This window comes from Hemitrygon akajei, chromosome 7 (genome assembly GCF_048418815.1).
Source record: "Hemitrygon akajei chromosome 7, sHemAka1.3, whole genome shotgun sequence".
NCBI lineage: Eukaryota > Metazoa > Chordata > Chondrichthyes > Myliobatiformes > Dasyatidae > Hemitrygon > Hemitrygon akajei.
Genome location: NC_133130.1, coordinates 87,675,439 through 87,695,916, shown reverse-complemented (window position 1 = coordinate 87,695,916; position 20,478 = coordinate 87,675,439). Strand labels below are relative to the sequence as shown.

General features: G+C 39.6%; 1 protein-coding gene and 1 long non-coding RNA gene across 3 annotated transcripts; one reads left to right on the top strand and one right to left on the bottom strand.

The window, feature by feature from the left end:
• Positions 1–618: 618 nt before the first annotated feature.
• Positions 619–5,695, bottom strand: LOC140730642 (homeobox protein Nkx-2.4-like). Its single transcript, XM_073051363.1, has 2 exons — positions 5,170–5,695; positions 619–4,580 (listed from the first exon to the last, which is right to left on the bottom strand). Exons 1-2 carry the CDS (start codon positions 5,537–5,539, stop codon positions 3,913–3,915), a joined length of 1,038 nt encoding a protein of 345 aa, XP_072907464.1. The 5' UTR covers positions 5,540–5,695; the 3' UTR covers positions 619–3,912.
• A 55-nt stretch (positions 5,696–5,750) lies between these two features.
• LOC140730644 (uncharacterized) lies at positions 5,751–19,934 on the top strand. Of its 2 annotated transcripts, XR_012099648.1 has the most exons (5): positions 5,751–5,817; positions 6,227–6,307; positions 7,713–7,970; positions 12,601–12,756; positions 15,859–19,934. It is a non-coding gene; the product is annotated as an uncharacterized lncRNA (long non-coding RNA). The 2 variants fall into 2 exon arrangements; XR_012099647.1 differs by having other exon boundaries at positions 5,761–6,307.
• Positions 19,935–20,478: the final 544 nt, after the last annotated feature.

The window sequence follows — 20,478 nt, the reverse complement described above, 5'->3', positions numbered from 1 at the left end:
CGACGGGCCGAATAGTCTAATTCATCAGCCGTCTTCCATCACCACAACCACCCCGCCCTCCATGTTGTAGTCAAGTTTGAGTGGGATGGGAAGGGTTAATACCTGAAAGAACGAATCGCGGCAATCTAGTTATAAAACTTCGGGACAATCCTGTGAAACAATACTAGACCACTGCTGCGTGGGTGGGGGGTGTTAGTTCCTACCGCTCCCAAACGAAGAAACCAAATTGAGTTGCCATTCCACTTTTAAGAATATTTGCTTGGTTTTGAATATTCCAGCAGGATTCAATTAAGGAAGTCTGGGCTGACGCAAGTAAGTTTCACCACACCTGGACAAAACCCGAATGGCTGCCACTTCCTTCTGGCAGGTTGACACTTCAAACCTCTTACACTCACGTGTGCTTTTCCCAATATATTGTGTTGGGAGTACTCGAACCTGCGGACATTGCTGTACTTGGCTTGTTTTTTTCTGACCTGGGCAGGTGAGGATATATTTCAGGAAGGGGCGAGATTCTGTCTCAGGTTTTTATAAAGGTGGTGGGACTTCTCCCTCGGAAATCGTTTAAAAAGATAGAAACACAATCCGTTTTACCGTCAAATAAATACAATGACAAGCATGTTGTCTTAACCGCAACGATTTAATGCAAATTGTTCAACTCACAAAACCGTTTTTTCCTCAAAAAACAGGTAATTAATTTCAAGCCCAGAATTGCCTCGGCAGATCAAATGCGACCTAAAATGTTGTTTCTGTGAACAGGACAAATTGGGAGGGGGGGGGTGCAAAACAATATTTAAAATCTGGCAATTTCACAAATACAACGAAATCATTTGTAAATCGATTGAAAGGGACTGAACGGCCAGCTTTCCGAACTTTTTCAATGTTCACCTGAAGCCAGTCCCTGCGGCACTGGGGATCCTGCCCCATCCCCAGAATCCAGTGAAGCCCATTTACCGCCTCCTTTAGCAGAGTACTTCACTTCCAATACACTTCCCGCTGCAACCTGAGTTCTAGCGGGAGCCTGTGCAGGGCTGGCACGCCAAGTATCAATAACTGCACAGAAAAAGGCACAGTTGATGAAACATGTATGTATTGCTACGCACAATAATGATCCATCGGGAACTGAACGCTGTGGGATTGTTCCCCTGGCACCTCTGCGCCGCTGTAAAGGTTAAGGACCGGCACTCTCCATTTTGTCTTCAAACACAAAAGCGTTTGGAAATTTAATTTGAATGTATATTAGGCTGAACAGGAAACACGAATCACTCTTCTTTTGAGGCAAGGTTCGTTGTTCCAAGCTACCAAGCATATGTGTAATAGAAATCTCTTCACAAAATAAAATGGAACTATGCTTAGTAAGTACACTGGAGATAAGCAAAAATATTTGTCTTTTTTTTAAGAGTCAAGAGCCGCCAAGCGGAGCGCAATAGATAAAATATAAAACGCAAAGGAAGAAAAATTTTCAAATTATGCTGTCAGGAAAATAGACTCATTTTAATGTGACAGTGCTGGAAAAACTTTCAAATCATGCAGTCAGGGAAATAGTGCTTTGAGCAATGCAGATAATTTTTCATGAATAACGCGAAATTGACTCTTACCTAATTCCAGAGGAAAATAAATATTAGTCGGAGGAAATCATTTGGATTTGTCTACTCGAAGAGATATGGTCGAAGAAGATTACTAGATCCACCGTGCTATTAAACGCTAAGTATAGCGTGTTCAGTAACCCAGCAGCTTCAGAAATGCATTGAAATATCTTTACTTGGAATTTATAATGTGAACAATTGCGTTGCACTGTAATGATCCCGACTGCAGACCCTCATCAATTAATGTGAAGCCTAATGGCCTGGATTTGGGTCTCCCATTTATTCGACATTTAAGAAATAATTTGCATAATAAAACTGGAGACAATTTAGGGGCAAATAATAAAGAATGACGATTCATTTAATTTTTTGTTCAAGATTTCCAGTGGCGAAAGTTTTCTCACCGCTATCCAGTCTCCAACTCCAAGCCTCTTTAAATACCTATTAGATAGCAGCTTTATGAACAGCCCCGAACTAGCTCAGTTTCAGAGGTATTCGGTGAACCCAATGAAGACTTAGAGAACACAGGTCAACAACTGGAGATGTTATTACTGAGCCCTTGTTGAATCTAAAGAGACAACACTCATTTCTCCAGTTATATTCATTCCCCTGTGGAAATGGGAATTTTCACTGCCCCTACGCAATGGGCTATAGTATTAATACATATTAGGCCCGTGTTCTCAATTAACTCACAGCACAGAGCTGTGGATTCCCCGGACCAGCGCACTTAACGTCGCAATGTTACATTGGAAAAGAATCTCGCTGGATGTGAGGATAATTACAACAACTTTTAATTTGGTTCTAATCAATCAATATTGCAACATTCTTTACGTGAGACCACTGCGTGTAGTTACCGATTTCTCTCTCAACCCTTTTACAATTGATACAGAAGCATAATTATTTGCATTATTTCGATTGTATCAGTATGTCTTTAACTGGTGATGCACACGCTCTTATAAATGGATAAACGCCTATTATAATAAATAATAGAACAAAAATATTTGACATGTCCCATTGAAATTGTTATCAATTACAATAGTCAACCAACACCGTCATGACAGCGTTGATAATAAAGTGTAGATTTTACATCAGTTTCCTTTAAAAGCTCACTGAATTATAAATAACAAGATAATCAAATCAAACCATCCCTTGTTCGTGGACCTTCATTTCTCGTCTTTAACTGAAATAAATAAATATCAGCGCTATAAAATGAGTATTCTTAGGGCACAATTATTTTTATAGCGTCAGATGCATGATTCAAAACAGCCAATGAAAAAGACGTGAAAATCGCATTAGAACTCGTTGACAATAAAGCCAGGCCAGTGCGCGTGTTGTGATATTTACTAAAAGGACGACTTAGCTCGTTACTGGTATCCACAAGGACTGCGTTCAATGTGCCAGTTAAAGACGAGAGTTAGATAAATCTCAAGAGCACGAACCTACTATCAACGCTAGCTGGAGATGAAAACATCCGCCAAGTTCATGTCCATATTTTGTTTACGATCTAGGCGGATAGCGGGGTAGAATTATTGCAAAAGATTCTTTTCCTTGTCGTGCCATTTATTCCTGGTCTCCCCTCACCCCACCGGAATATATACGAACATCATTATCTTTGTTATTGATGCTATATCATACCTATCATAAGTTACAATTCAATTTGCTATCAATAAAAACCGAATGAAATCACCCTCAAGCACATCAATTAAATTTATTTGTTATTTATACGCGAAAGAGTTTTTTTCTCTCGCCGTTAAACTTGACTATTTAAAAAAATTTACACCAGACGTCTGTATTTTAAATTCGCGAAACTAAAAGTATCATCGGCAGTAAAATACAGCAGTGTCTATTCTCAGCCCTGAAACTACTACTTGAACGGACTGGAAACTCCAGAGGTTGATTTACAAGATTGTACAGTTAATTCACCACGTATTTGCAAATGTATTAATTTTCCTGGGATACTTTTCAGATGGGTGTATATTTATATATATATATATCTGCCGTCTCACTGCTTCTCCGAAGCCAACTCACCCGCAATTGGAACAAGGTTCACAATCCGTCTCAACAACCTGAGACTGCAATTGACATGGCTATCTAAGAGTTCCGAAAGGTCACAGATATTGTTTGAAATTAACTGGCTTTTTTTTAAATAGCCATCAGTTTCCAATGCCCATGGCTGTTTCCGGTCTACTTATCTTCATCTTTGAGTCCATAAACCGTTCTTATATCCGGGAAGAAAAAATAGTTTTGAGGGCTTGTGGCAAAGTTTGCCATTTACTTTAAACAGAGTGTCTCACCATTCTCCAGCTCGAACTTTTGTAACGCGCGGAGGGGTCTACCAGGTCCTGCCGTAGAGCAGGCTGGGATTTACCATACTCCCCGTGTAGTCCGCAGTTCCTGAGTCCATTTGGGACATATTAGTAACCGAACTGTGGAGGGACGTCGGATTGGGCGATACCTGGCCCAGGTCTTGAGCTTGGGCGAGTGAATTCACTTGTTGACTCTGTTGCTGTTGCGAGATGGTAGTTGTGGCGACCGGCAGGATCCCGTTTGTACCCTGTTGCTGCTGTTGCTGTTGGTTGGCAGTCGGAGTACTCGAGCCATTCTGGCACGGTTTACCGTCTTTGACAAGAACTGGCACGGCCACTCTCCTGGGAGACTGCTGCTGCTGGCACAGGTTGTTCTCCTGCTGCATCTGCTGGGTAGCCTTGTCCTTGGCCTGGCGCTTCATCTTGTAGCGATGGTTCTGAAACCAGATTTTTACTTGCGTTGGTGTCAGGTGGATCATGCTGGCCAGATGCTCCCTTTCTGGAGCGGACAGATACTTCTGCTGTTTGAAGCGCCGTTCCAACTCGTAGACTTGGGCCTGAGAAAACAGCACCCTTCTTTTCCTCCTGGGCGTAGCGTGTAAAGGTGCCATTGGTTTGGCGGCGTCTGCCATTCCAGTTAAAGCCCCCATTCCCGCCATATTCATTCCAGAGGACGTCCCCATGAAGCGAGAAACTAGACAAATGTTCATAATGAAAATGCTCTGGTTATAAAGCTGGAATCAACACAGTCAACAAAGAATCCATTAAGTTATACTATAGTGGAACAATGAGGGAAGGTTCACATGTACAACATCAATATCTATAATGCTTTAATTTTCTGCTCAAATTTAAAAAAGCAGAAGAGTAAATATTGAACAATAGTTAACCGTAAAACATTAAGTGGAATCTACAGCTCAGCTAAAGCAAAGATAGTCTGGTTCTTATCATTAAACAAAGGACACTAAACCATTCTTGCCAATTACAAAATCATTCTCTGCAGACCTTGTGTTGGTCGCCGCAAACTCTCGGCCACGGAGCGTTTCTTGACATAACTTAAACTACCAGTTCGGTAACTATTACTAGATATCTAATCAAAATTATATCACATCTTACGCGAAAGATAACCTGCCGTAGAAATGGACGCGTTGCACCGAAGCACCTCCAATCTTTCTCGTTATATTTTTCTGCTTTAAAAGAAAATTTACTTTGAAAACTCTGCCGCATAATTAAGATAAAAATCGTTGCCACAGTATTAAAAGAACTTAGCTTCCGTAGAGTCTTACTTGTTGAGTATCTGGGATCGGGATTTGATCCGTACCAGCCAGTAGCTGCGGCGCCATTCCTCATGGTGTCTTGGTAAGACGGGAGATCCCCCATGTTGCCAATGCTCCCGTTACAGTAGCCTCCCATGGCACTGTGAGAGAACTGGGAGACGCCGTGTGGCATGTGATAGGTGGTCGCCACCGTGGCGTTGTGACCCATGGTGTGCTGCTGCATGGTAGCCTGAGAGACCTGAGGTTGGCGGTAACCTCCCAGAGGAGGTGCAAGGTTGCCAGCGCCTTCCATGCCACCGAACTTCTTGTAGGTCTCCTCGATCGGGCTCAGGATGTCTGTCACTGAAAAAGGCGTTGTGTGCTTTGGGCTCAACGACATGGTTGAGCGTGCGAGCGAGCAGGTAAAAAATTGTCGAGAGGATCAACCCGTGCGCTGTGTACGCTCTCCCTCTCTCGCTCCTCTTGTGGCTGACGACGTAAGAGGGCTTTGGAGTCCGCCTGAGATCCGATTGATCGGTTTGGAGGAGGCGAGCCCCGATTCCTCTTATCTTCGGTTTACTTTAGCCAGGCGCCAGATTTACGACAGAGCCCTGGGGGAGGAGCGTCGGTCCAAACGAGCAAACAATAGCGCTTGACATCTTTACCGAGATAATTGAGGTAAATGTAGATAGGTCCATATTAAGATAAACGTGATGCCAGCAAAAAAACTTGATTAAATACTTTCTGAGCGCTTCTGGGCTCTAATGCAACACCTTTGATATAAATCTGATTAACACAATCATGATGTTCCACTGAGTAACATAAAATTGCGAACTTTCACATACAGTAATTGAGCTTTTCTCATTAACACGTATCCAATTTTCTTGAAAAACGGGAGTTTGTTACCTCCTATTAGTTGGTCTTCTGGCCTGCACTCAGAGATTGAATACTACACTGCGTATTAACTAAAAGAGCCTCTTCGCTCCAAGAAAAAAGGCGCCGGGGCGCAGTCAAAGAGAGAGAATGAAGGTTGTTCTCTTTTGTATAACAACCTAATTTATGCATCTTAAGCATCATTTTCTTGCAGCTGGGGGGTACTTATAAATCAGCCCAAAGTACGTAGATCCGATGTGTCGAAAGAATGGACGAATATTCAGACCCTGAAGTTGTGAGTATTTTGTGGTTGTTTTATTGTACTCAACCTACCTTCCAACACATTCGAAATAATAGCCGAGATGGCATCCTACCCCCGTGTTTTGTTTTACACCTGTGAGAGTATTGTATCAGAATTCTTTCGAACTGAGGGCGCAGAATGATATTTGATTCTGAAGCGAAAGAGAGACCTTCCTTCCAAAATGACCAGCCGCTTCAATCCAAAACAATGCTAAAATGATTGTCGCAGCTCCCCATTTTAATTTGATTGGAATAAAGGGAAATTAATGTCAGTGTAATGTCAGCTACAAATCTTTAGAAAATAATTAGTAAATTCTAACAGGAGATTACGCTGTATTTTGTTTTGCTTACGCCACGCATTTTTGTTTTGGAAATAAACACTTCTCTTAAATAGCATTTAGTATATTTTTGATTTTCATTCACTCAGTTCCAACCTATCCGGGGACATCTGTAAGGAGAGACCAAAGGAAAATGAGAAAGTTTAAAACAGGAGCTGATAATTGAAGTGTATTTTACTGACCTTTAGAAGGATGGCAGCTTTAACAATGCGGTATTAAAATGAAAGAAATGCCAGGCTGGGTGTTGTATTGATACCTTTAAATGCTGGCCATGGAAGCTATCCTTAATGTAAAGTGCAGAGACATGAAAGTCCAGCCCGATGAGATGGCCAAATACGCTGTAATTTCCGAAGCGACAGAAATCGCTTTTCCACCCTATATTTAATACTGTGTGTCTTATAAATCTTTTATAATTCAAATTTTAAAGATTGTAAGTAAAGGTAAAGTGGGCATTTTGATGAAGTTTAAAAAAATATATATTAGTCATTCATATAGTAGTGCAACTGCTTGGCTGCCAGCTTTGCCAACTCGGGGCGTCAACAACAAAAAAAAAACCCAATTAATTTCCTTCTTCTCTCAGACCAGGGATTCCCATCCTTTTTTATGCCATGAACCCCACCATTAACCTGAGAGTCTGTGGACCCCAGGATGGGAACCCCTGTCTTAGACTTTAGAGCCCGGTTGACAATATTGGGAATCACATTGGAAAGGCACAATCGAAGAGAAGTGTTCTCTCCAAGCATCCAAATCCAACAGAGATCTTTTTTTCTAACATTATAAAAAAAAGTTTGGAAATGTAAACGCTAGCCGTTCAGCAATCACTTTTCTACTTCAATCAATAGATTTTTTGTTTAGAAAATATTTCTTGTAAAAATATTTGCGGAGCTTGAAGCTCATGCAACCGCCCTAACAAATCATTATTTTTTTTTACTATCTTTCCCTGGATTAGCGTTTAATAATTCTAGCCCTGTTCACGGAGAGACTCATGCCGCTTTATTAGCTGTGTTGCAGAATGAAGTACTTATTTCTGCTTAGGTACTGTTTGATCCTTCATTCCTGCAGACTATACGTTTAGATGCGGAGACCGTTCAGACTCAATGACTTTGCTGCCACTCGAGAGGTTAGGAAAAAGGAGACTTTGTCAATAAAAGTTGCCACTAATCCTGGAACTATGCACCTCGATTTTAATACAAGCGGTGCCGCACAGACTAACGCACATGGAACTATTCTCAAACAGCGCCAAGCTTTGCCCGTCTAAGAGGGGAGCTGGAAAAAAAACTACTACGGGCCTCACTTTCTGCAATTGGAACTCGCTGCATGGTAAGCAGATCATGTTTCCACGGTGAATGAGAGTTTGGGAGGAAAAGTCTGGACACCTAGCTAATAATCCCTGACCGGTTGGTATCATCATGTTTGCATATAGGACGCCCTGGCCTGGGCAAAGAATTGACAGGAATATTGCCCCTGGGTAAGTTCTAGTGTTATTATAAGGCGGTTCCATTCTGACTGATTTCCCTTCTTCGCCAGGTATATGATCTTCTAAATAAAGAATTCCTTTTCCTGCGCCAAAGTCTCTAAGCAACGCCGCTCTATATGTTATTAATAAGCAAACAGTAGCTTTGATACTTTAAGTCTATAGCGGAGCCGCCCAACTCGAAAATAAGCACCACTTCAAGGCTGAAATGTGTAAGAAATTTTGAAAGGGCCATAAACAAGCAACTTTGTCAATTATTGAAAGTACAATCAATTCTCTCAATCACACCCGAAATTAAACAGCGCGGAAATTTAGCAAATGACTGGGTGTATTCCATTAACGTAGGATTGCGCAGTCTAGGAGTGAAATAAATCTTTTTTTATTCAGGTTTCTGTAATAGTACGACTGCTGTCAAACTACTGAGCAGACAGCAACGATTAAAATTTTGAATTTCGCGAAAACAAATGATTTGCATTTCTAGAGCTGTATTTTTGATTAATAATTCGGGCCAAAATATAAACTAGATTTTCGCTTCTGAAACAAAAAAGTACCATTACAGTGTAAGATCGGTGAACAGTATGGGAAATAAATAAACAATACCATAAACTTCCCAAAGTAACCGCTTTCTGCCTGAGGATTTTCCTCTATCACCGTGGACACCTGGTTAAAAGAACGTTAGATAAAAATTCACTTTGTAAAATAGTAAACTGCCCTTACAAATAATTTACGTTCAATTAAAAAAAAATCTCTAGGCGTGTATTGCTGTGTTGAATTTTTAAAAAAAACTAAGATCCCTTTAAACTTTTGGAATAAAACTGTGTTCCGTTGCAATTGAAATAACTTGCCGCTTATTTTTTTTAAAATATCAGAGTGTGTAGAGGCTGAATGACGTGCTTTTAGCACTTATATATGTGACAATGTATGAAACTAGAGCATGCGTGCTGTCCGAGCCGTAGACATATGGAATCAGGAGAAAAAGAATGTTCACATAAAGTTTCTGTGACTAACCTAATGGGTCTCAAGCAATAGGGATATAAAGCTCATTTAAGTCAATAGTTGTTCTACCATTAGGCTTGCCTCGCATTAACAAACTACAAGGTTGTGATAATGCCCTTTAAACATTTTCCCCCCGAAGTGAATTCGTTTTACGTTTGTTTATGAGATGAAACCAACATATGTCTGAACATAACCTCAAATAATGTTTTCTCCTTTCTCCTGTAGGAAGGCCAAAAAGAAACTGTTGAGAACATATACACAGGGGACTGAAAAGGGAACTTCTAACATAAGTTGCGAGGAAACACATTAATACAGTTACTTTTAAATGCCATTTGCAATTTGAATAAACAACGTTTTCAATGTAAGCCGATTTTTAAAGATGCAGGTTCAGCGTCAGGTGCTAGCTTTTCTCCCCGCCAATGTCATTTAATGTTTCGTTAAATAGTGGAAATTGGCTAACAATCATCGCGCTGTTTAACAGATCTTTCTTTAACTTAGCTTAATTATTCGATGCATATTTAACAAATATGTCCACAACTAATTCTGCCTGATCCCCTGCTCACGCAGAAGACATTAGAATTCGACAGCACAGGCATGGTATAATATCTAGGAATTAGTTTATGACATCAAAATGTCCCATGTAATGAATCTCAGGTTTTGATAATAAATTTGCTTTGGACTTCGAACTTTAAAACTATTTAAGTTGAATTCCCTGAACATTCTTATTCCTTCGCCAAAATCTTTAGTCAACGGAACATTACAATATTTGCCCGCGATGATCAAAGTTTGTAAAGTGCGCAGCCGTCTCTTTAATTTGGTCTGAAATCCGAGAAGACAAATCCAAATCCCCTGCCACATGTTCATTATCTATTGTTCTTGCAAAAATGTGGATACTTAAATCTTGCTTTTGTCTTGATTTTCGACCACAAATATATTTCAGGTTTTCAAAGCCCCAGTGCATTTTGTATGTTTGTATCTTGACCTGGTTAAGTAAATAAATAGCCAACCCACAATAATGTGTTCAGTTGGTTTAAAAAAGTTTAAACTTTTACAATTTACAATTCTATAAACTGTGGGAATGCCTCTGTGGCCCAATTAAAACACTAATGAAAATTATTAGTACATAGAAGATGCATATAACTTCCCAGTGAAATCGATTTTGTCTTCTTGACAAATGAGGCAAGATTAACAAATAGTTCAGCTACCTGAAGCCCCATATCCAAGGCTGAGCTCCCTTACTTGATGGTAATTAAAATGGGAATGTTGTCTCTTCTTGACCCAGAGATACAGAGACCTTATCATTCTCACCTTATCAAAAGAGATTATTGTACCATTATACCGAAGCTGCAGCTTGAAAATAAAGTTAATTCTACAAATGGGCAGTAGAGCAAATCCATGTATTCCCTCCACCTCATACTCCTTTATTTCTCTCCCAGTCTACAGCGGCACAACCACATCTGTAAAGGAGTATCTTCTGTCCTCTGCCCAACATCTCTTGCCTTTAATCTGTTTACTCTGGATACTGATCCCAACAAATACCACACCGTGCTCTATGTGTATTGCATTATAATAACATTTAGGAATATACTTACTTAGCTGCTTTCAAGTCATGGGTGCAAGATTACCATTATTGTTTATTTGTGTTATGAACTCTTGTGGTAGTGACTCCTTAGTACCAAATGTTTGTGAATTATCTTATTAAATTTACACCATATATTTTTATTGCCTCAATCTTCCTTACAGAAGAGGGTCTCCCAGTCTTGATGGCTTATGGCCAGCTGCAAAAAAAAGCAAGAAACAAGTGGGGAAACTCTCCATGATCTTCAAAAATTCTCTCAAAGCAGAAATTTACCTCCAGATTAGAATATCACCAATACCACCCGAGTAGTAAAAAAATGCCTGGTGTTTTTCGTCTATTAGTCTAATGAGTGTGATTCAGATGTTATGAGACTATGATCCAAGGTTAACATTACTGAAGATTTGGACAGATTGCTTGCAAATTTCATATACTTTAAACTTTGGTAAAAGTTTTGTATGTCAAATAGCTTTTGTGTTTCCTGCTTTGAAGCACTTCAATAGTTCTATATTAGCACTATTCTGAAAGGCTCCGAAGCCTATAAATTAAATTACTTCTTGTTTTGGAATGTTCAGCTTAGTTCAAAGTTAGTCATCTGCTTCAGGGCAAAGCTGAAACATCTCTGTCAAGTATATTTTTTATTATCATACCTCTGATCTCAGTTTTATCCAATTAGAATTTACTCTGTTCCTCAACATTCTTAATTTCAACCTTCACGAAAACAAATTATTAGTGATTCACCAGGTCCCTGTTATACTCTCAGATACTCTACATCACATTTATATTGATACATCTGTAAAAATTCAATGATAAATATTTGTCCATTAATTAACAGATTGCAACCATGGATTTAAAATCTAGTTATCAGGACTCAGATCCACAATCATTTATACCTAGCACATGACCAATTTATACATGTTTTCTCTTTTTTTTTGTCTATTTCAAGAATTTTCATTCCCATCTAAAGCTTTCATTGTGTAGTTTTGAACAATGAACGTCTATTACTCTGCTGCTTTTGACTAGTTCTGGGTTAAGGTTGCATTTATACTGAAGCAATCAGTCTCAATCCATTTCTATACTCAGATATTTAATCAGATAAAAACATTCCAAGCTTACGTCCTGGTTAATCAAGGGGAAGCTCCATATGCATCCACCTGAATGGAGCTGAAATGCTCAGTTGCTTGGATTGTTGGATTTCCTCAAGAGCAGAACATGGGAAAATGTCAGCCATTTTCTCAGGGTAATAGAAGGATTCTAGACAATGTTGGAAAAATCCCCAGTGCGCCAGTGTTGGCCTGTTAGAACTGTTCCCATCTCAAGAGCAAAGGAACTCTTCTGGAATGAGTGTCACAGAGCTTGGACTCCCGTCATTTATGTAGCACCTTTCACATTTCTTTCAGGACGTTCCAAAGCAAGGAATACTAATTATTACATGCGAACCAACTTGCTGTTAACTCAGGCAGAGCAAACTCATACAAACAGCAACATGATAATGCTAGGCCATTGATTGTTTGATAACACCAAGGGACAAACATTGGCCATGAAACTTGGGAGATCTCCCTAGTTCTGTTGCAGAGTAATACCATGGGATATTTAAAGCTCATCTGAGGAAAACATTCCAGTTTTTCACCTGGCTAATCGAATGCAGTTGGTGAACAATATATCTTCTGCTGTTATGTACAGGTTTCATTTTATTTTTATTTAGTGATGCAAAGTAGAATAGGCCCCTCTGGCCTTCGAGCCATGCTGTCCCAATGACCCCCGACAACACTGATTTAACCCTGACCTAATCATGGGACAGTTTACAATGACAAGTGAACTTAACCAGTACACCTTCCACCTGTGGAGGTTTTAGTGATAGACCTCCACACAATATTTAACAAGTATGATTTTGGATTTTTCAGAGGACACTGATGAATTCTCGTACTTGCTTCTCTTGACTATACTGGATTCAACAAAGAATATGGCGTTGAATGAATCTTTCCTTTGGCCAAACTTCTACTTATGAGAAAATTGTCCAGTGTTATTGGCCCTGAGTAATGAGCCTTAAGTACCAAAAGGTGAGGAGGGTTTTAGTTTTTTCAGTCAGGTGTAGAAATCACCATCATTATTGCAACACTCACTTTCCTCAACAGTCCATTTGCTTTTGGGCTCAAAGGTGCAGTGATTTAATTGTAAAGCCATTACCTCCTAAAGCTAAACGATGTAATTGATTTGTACGGCACAGAACCAGACCATTCAGCCTATCACTTCGATGCTCTTTGACCATTTATTCTAACCCCATTTTAGTATAGCAGTTAGTGTAACACTATTACAGCACTAGTGGCTTGGTTCAATTTCTACCACTATCTCTATGGAGTTTGTACATTTTCCCCATGACTGCATGGGTTTCCTCTGGGTGATCTGCTTTCCTCTCATGCCCTAAAGACGTACAGGTTAGTAGGATAAATGGTTACATGGGGGTAATTGGGGTGGGGGGCATGGGGTCATTGGGCTGGAAGGCCTGTTACTGTGCTGTATCTGAAAGTAAATAAAAATATTATGATATGAACTAAATAATTTCCCTGTATGAAGACTACACCCTTCTGTGCTTTGCCTTTGTCTGTCTAAATGACTGTTAAGTCTAATGATTATATCTGATACCTCTAACTCCTCTAGCAGAATGTTCCAAATACAAGGACTATCTGTGTAAAAAAATGTGGCCCTTGGATTCCCTCCTACCTCTCTCCTTATGCCCACATGCTTTTGATAATACTACCATAGGGAAAAGATTTTGACTGTCTGAACTATCTGTGCATAGCATAATCTTACACATTTCTGTCAGTGAAGCCTCCTTCACTGCAGGGAAAACAGGCCCAGCCAATTCAATCTCTCCCCATTATTTTACCCCAATCCAGTCATTACGATTAGATCCACAATCTCTTCTGTACTCTCTTCAGCACCGTCACATCCTTCCTTGTGGGTGGGACCAGAATTGTACACAATATCCCAAGAGCAGGCAGACTGATTGTCAAGCACTTTTGCTCCATCTGACATGCCAGCTGGAATCTCCCAGTGGCCAGCCTTTTTAGTTCCACATCCCTTTCCCATGCCATCTTGTCTCTCCATGATCTCCTTCACTGACAGGTCAAGGCTGAAAGCAGATTACAGTGACAGCACCTTATATTTCACTAGCTAGTTTCCAACCTGACGTCAAGAACATCAAATTCTCAATCTTCTGGTAACTGTTCTCTGCTGCCCCTTTTCCCCAGTTTATTCTTTTCTTTTTCTTCTAGAAGAAAGAGGGGAATCTCATTCAAACCTATCAAATATTGAAAGTCCTAGACAGAGTGGATATGGAGAGGATGTTTCCAATGGTGGGAGAGTCCAGGACTAGAGGGCATAGTCCCAAAATACAAGGTTATCTCTTTAGAACAGAGATGAGGAGGAATTTCTTTTGCCAGAGAGTGGTGAATCTGTGAAATTCATTGCCACAGATGGCTATGGAGGCCAAGTCATTGGGTATATTTAGAGGAGAAGTTGATAAATTCTTGATTAGTAAGGGTGCCAGAGGTTATGGGGAGAAGGCAAAAGAATTGGGTTGAGAAGAAAAATTAATCAGCCATTAAGGAGTGACAGAACAGACTCAATAGGTCAAATGGCCCAATTTTGCTCCTTTGTGTTATGGTCTTATGGTCTGATCCAGTTGGCCCTCATCATCTTATCTGTTTCCCCTCTCCTATTTTCTCCCTCTGCCCATCACCCACACACTCCTCTCACTTGTTCTCTTTTCCCCCTCCCTCTCTTTATTCCATGCTCCACCATCCCCTCCTATCATATTCCATCTTCTTTAGCCCTTTGCCATTTCCACCTATCAGCTCCCAACTTCAGACACCATTCATATTTTCCTCCCTCCTTTAGCTGCCTATAAACACTTCCATCTGGATCCACCTTATCACCTGCAAGCTCTTATCCACCTTTTTCTTTATCCTGGCTATCTCCCTTCTCTTTCTCTAGTCCAGATGAAGGGCCTTGACCTGAAATGTCAGCTGTCCATTTCCCACAATTGACGCTGCCTGAGCTGCTGAGTTCCTTCAGTGTCATTATGCGTTATCCCAAATGTGGCATTTTCATCTAAGGTGGGCTTTTTAATTTCAGCTGTGTAGTTACAATTAATTTTAGCACCGATGGTTTGGGAGGAGAAATAAAATGACCCAAGCTCTCTACTTGAAACTGCTGTCCATTTACCTCTGCTGGAAACTGTGGTTAATGGTCAAGGTTGGCTTTATTGTCTTACAAGAGACAGGATAGTTGATTCGTGGTGTAAGATACGAATTTGGGGTGTAATTCTTCTCCACTGATGTCTCCTTTCCTCAGTTTTCCTTGAACCAGGTTTAATCAGGAAAATTAAGAATAATCATTTACAATTAGAATGTTAAAGAATTGACATACACTTTCTACAATAGTATCTAAGATACATTTGTTTCTTTAGTGAATGAAAATTGTAATTTTAACCCCTTTGATCAGAGAATTGTTGAATCATTATAATGTGGTGGCAGCCATTTCACTCCATTGAGTCCACATCAATTTATTTATTTACTTATTTATTGAGATACAGTGAGAATAGGCTCTTTCGACCCTTCGAGCCACGCTGTCCGACAATCCCCCAATTTAATTCTAGCCTAATCAAGGGACGATTTACAATGACAAATTAACCTACCAACTGGTATGTCTATGGACTGTGGGAGGAAACTGGAACACCCGGTGGAAACCCATTCAGTCACAGGGAGAGCGTACAAGCTCCTGACAGTCAGCATCGGGAATTGAACCCGGGTCACTGGTACTGTAAAACATTGTGCTAACCATTATGTCACCATGTGAAACAATCTGTTCAATCCCTTTCCTTCAAAGGAGATGTAATCTGGTGCTATGGGACATGTTAAAGTCTAGGGCAGTCTAAATTTGTCCAAAATCAAGTTATTTCAATAAGTCAAGAAAGATTAACAGTTGTCAGTGATTCTTTATCTAATCAGAAAATATATACCTAATATTATAGACAATAGACAATAGACAATAGGTGCAGAAGTAGACCATTCATTTATTACAGAAATTAAAAATAAATTACTGGATTGCATTGATTTATACAGTATACTGTATATTCATACATCTTCTCTCTATTTCAGGGCGACCTTGTTGAATTTCCCCTTCATCCTTCCCAAAGCAAAAGTTGCAATAACTGTTGCAAAAATTATTTAATGACCTGTTCAAGGATGGATCTAATCTACTCAATGAAACTTTTTGAATACAAATGTATATCTGACTCTCAGGTGGAAAGTAGTTAATTTCTGTCCTTACTATCAATATCTTCGGTACTGCTTTTTATTGCAAATTCATACTTATTCCAATTGGATAGCTTCTTCACATAATGTTTATCTTATAATTATGGGTGACTAGTTTTCAGAAAGGTAAACTATTTAATCTTCCAATGGTAGATAATATTTGCTGTGGTCTAAAACACCTTGATCAAATCCCATATTAATTTCAATTTTTTTTTACAGTCATGGAGACAGCAACATCAATAGGGATGATCTTAGATGGGTTGCTGAGTTAAGCAGTGTGAAACATAAATTATTTTCTGTATGTGAATTCACTGAAGTAACATATTATTAATACAATTCTATCTGAACTGTTCCTGTTAATTTAAATCTTTAGTATTCTGGGGCTCAGGCAGATTTGTTAACAATGTTGTCAGATATGACTGTTAAGCCCATAGCAAAGGCAAAAGGTTATAATTAATTACTGCTCTACAAGGTATTTTTATCTTTAGAAATACTGGTGGTGAGACTTCCTCTTTATGTATCCATTTTGTTGGTTGCAATTATGTTAACTCTACAGAAATCAGAAATTTTTCGAATAGCAATATTAAATGAGAAGGAAAAATTAAGAATAAAAAAATGAAGGCCAGTTAAGCAATTATATTATTCTACCTGGGAAACAGATTTCTATATTGAAAGCTAAATTGTAAATATATTCTTCCATATGCAATGTCTTTATAAATGTATTAAATATTCTAATGGGCCCAATAGAGCTGATTACTTCAAATTGGGTCCATGTGTATTATCTGTGAGTGCAGCCGTATAGTCTGACATATAAATACACAATGGTGTAACCTAAGTGTGAATTAGATTAATGAAAACTGGATTTCAAGGTTCGTTTTCAGATTTTTAAAAATAAAATACAGAAGTACTTGCTGAAGCAAAGTCAGATACATATTAATTTGCCTTGTTATACAGAAAGCAATAGAGTATAAGCTTAAATCTCAATTTTTAGCAAACATACAAAGAGCTGGAGGAACTCATCGGATCAGAGAATGTCTATGATGGGAAATGGACGGCCAATGTTCCGGGTCAAAACCCTTCATCAGGACTGGAAAGAGGGGAGATAGCTAGTACAAGAAAGTTAGGGGAAGGGTTGGATCCAGGAGGGTGTGGTGATAGGCAGGTGTGAGAAGGGCAAGAGGAAGAATATTACAAGAAGCTGGGAAGTGATAGGCAGACATGACAAAGGACTGAAGAAGATGGAATCTGATAGGAGAGGCATGGAATAGAAGTGGAGAGAGGAATGCATTGGTGATAGGTAGATGGAGAGGGAGGGGATGGAGATGGGGTGATGAAGCATCGGGAGATAAAGAATAAAGGGTCATAGGGGAGTGTTTACTGGAAATTAGAGAAATTGATGTTGGTACCTTCAGGTTGAAGACTACCAAGGTGGAATATAAAGTTCTAATCCTCTAATCTTTGTCTAGCCTCAATTTGGCATTAGAGGAGGCCATAGATAGACATGTCAATATAGGAATGGTAAGTGGAAATAAAATGGCTGCCTATCAGGAGATCCTAGCTGGTATGACAAATGGAGTGAAGGTGCTGAACAAAGTGGTTCCCCAGTCTGTGTCAGGTCTCACTGATGTAGGGGAGACTTTACCAAGAATACTGAATGAAATAAACGACCCCAAAGGATTCACATGTGAAGTGCTACCTCACCTTGAAGGTCTGTTTAAGGCCCAGAATGGTGGAGTGGGAGGAATTGGAGGGGCTGATGCAATGTTTAGCACATTTATAGGCATAAGTGATTGGAAGGTCCAGATCAACTGTGCAGTGATCTGCCTTTTCAATGGCTATGTAGACGAGTCCATGCTCCATGCCTACAATGGCAGTTCTCCCAACTCTTCTTCTGCTATGTAGATAACTGCATTGGTTCTGCCTCCTACACTCATGTGAAATCTATCAATTCCATCACTTTCACCACCAACTTCTACCTGCCCTCAAATTCACTTGGTCTATATCCAATACATCTCTGCCCATTCTTTATCGCTCTGTTTCCACTTCAGGAGACAGACTGTCCACTGACATCTTCTACAAGTCCACTGGCTCCCCCGTTACCTTGACTATACGTCTTCACACTCTGTCATTGCTTCTCTTCTGCTGATAAGATTTTTCACTCCAGAACATCAGATATGCCTTTTTTGTTAGAAAATGGGGGTTGCCCCACTGTTATCAATACAGATCTTACCTATATTTCTTTAATTCCAGTATGGCTGGCCTTGCCCCATTCCCTCCACCCACACAGGATTAATAAAAATCTATTTCCCCTAGAACTCTCCCATTACCCCACAAGTTTGCATATCCAACACATCATTCTCCACAATTTCAGCCATTTCCAACGGTATCCAACTGTCAGTCACATTTTCCCCTTGCCACTTTCTGTTCCTTCCTCCCAACCGATCCTTCTCCAGGCTACCTCATCTCTTTCTTTCCAGTCTTGATGAAGGGTCTCGACCCTAAAGGTCCATCGTTCTACCGAGATGCTGCATGACCCATTATGTTCCACCAGCTTTTGTGTAGGCTCCAGATTTCCAGCATCTGCAGTTTCTTGTGTCCCTAAACTCTTATGCATTGAGTTTTTCAAAAGTAATAGATGCAAAGTGTAACTCATATATGTATTGGTCTATGTTTTTGGTCAGTCTTTGGACTGTTTCTTCATCAAACAACTTTGCATCTTTGCTTTAATATCTCAGTATAGAATTATATTATGCAGTCTTTTATTTAGAGTTATGACATTTCCCTTCTCCTCGGTTAATTCTGATCTGAGAATAAGATAGGCAATATCTCTAATGTCTTCCTGTCCATGGATTCATTAGATGTGTCAAACAAGAAGAGTTCCAGCTCTCCAAGGGCATATTCCATGAAAGCTGAGCTCCAATTAATAAAAATGTAAACACCATAATGTGCATGCAGATCAAATTCCTGAAGCTAAAGATGCTCAAGATAAGATGGTCAATCAACTTTTGAAAATACACCTGTGATAGTCCCAAATTTGTCTCTGATACATATTCTCCAAGCCATATAGGCTTTTAATACAGGTTCATTTTGTTTTGCAACACACTCTAAAACACAAGGCTATCCTGATATAATTGTGTAAATGGAATTAATTCATTCACTGTGTAAATGATCCATCATCTTGAAACCCAATAAAATGTTAATCATAGAATTCTGCCTGTTAGAATAATATCACAGTTTTCCTTCTGGTTTGGCTGCTTCGATGTATTACGTGCCATTCTGGTTGGATGGATGTCAAAGCTTTGGAGAAGATGCAGAAGTGGTTCATCAGGATGTTGCCTGAGTTTGAATGTGTGAGCTATAAGGAGGTGGACAATCTTAGGGGCTGTTCTGTCTGGAGTATCAGAGGTTGACGGGCCGCCTGTTAGAAGCATATTTAATTTTGAGAGACAGTGGTAGGGTAGACAATTTAGAAAGTGGACAAAATTGTTTTGATTGTACGATAGTATAGGGTCTCAGGATAACTGGTGCCAGAGATGTAGCAGTTTGTGTTTCCCGGTCATGTGTGAAAGTGTGAAAGGAAACATCTCTTTAAGGGATTCCACGTATTTACAAGAACACTGTAATTTTAGTAAAGTAAAGATCAATGAGGATCATCACCATTATACCTGAAAACTGGTCAGGACACATACATATGTGTTATACAGTTTACTTGTCTGTAATGGTATCTCCTTAGGGATATCCTGTTAAAACCTGATCTCAAACCCAGCTGTAAATGGCCAATTCAAATCAGAAGCAAGAGATAACAAAATCCAATATTAAGCAGGTGATATTTTAAAGTTAAAGCTGAGTTTATTGTCATATGCAGAAATACATGCATACACAAGTGTAATGAAAATTTTACTTACAGCAGCATCACAGGCACGTAGAATCGCATAAGCAGCATTCACAAGAAAAATATGAATTAAACATAACTTATGCACATTTTTTACAAGAAAGATCACAATTAGCGGGTATTACCAGTTGGTATAAGAATCAAATGATTGAAGGGAAGTAGTTATTCTTGAACCTGGTGTTGTGGGTCTTAAGCTTCTGTACTTGCTGCCTGAAGGTAGCTGCACTCATGGATGTTGATTTCTTGAAGCAGCACCTACATGCTAATGATTGTGGGGAGGGACATGTCGTGATATCTCACTGCCCTCTACAGCTCTTTACATTCCTGCACGTTCAAATTGTTGTGCCAGAGTACCTAGTCAGGATACTTTCAACTTTACATCTCTCGAAGTTTGTTCATGTTTGGTGACAAGCCAAACTTCCTGAGCCTCCTAAGAAAGCAAAAATGCTAATGTGCCCTCCTTGAGATGACATTGATGTGCTGGGCTCAGGACAAATCGTCTGATATATTAAAGCCCAGGAATATAAAGCTGTTGCCTGTCTCCACTGCTATTCCTGCAGGGTAGACTGGCA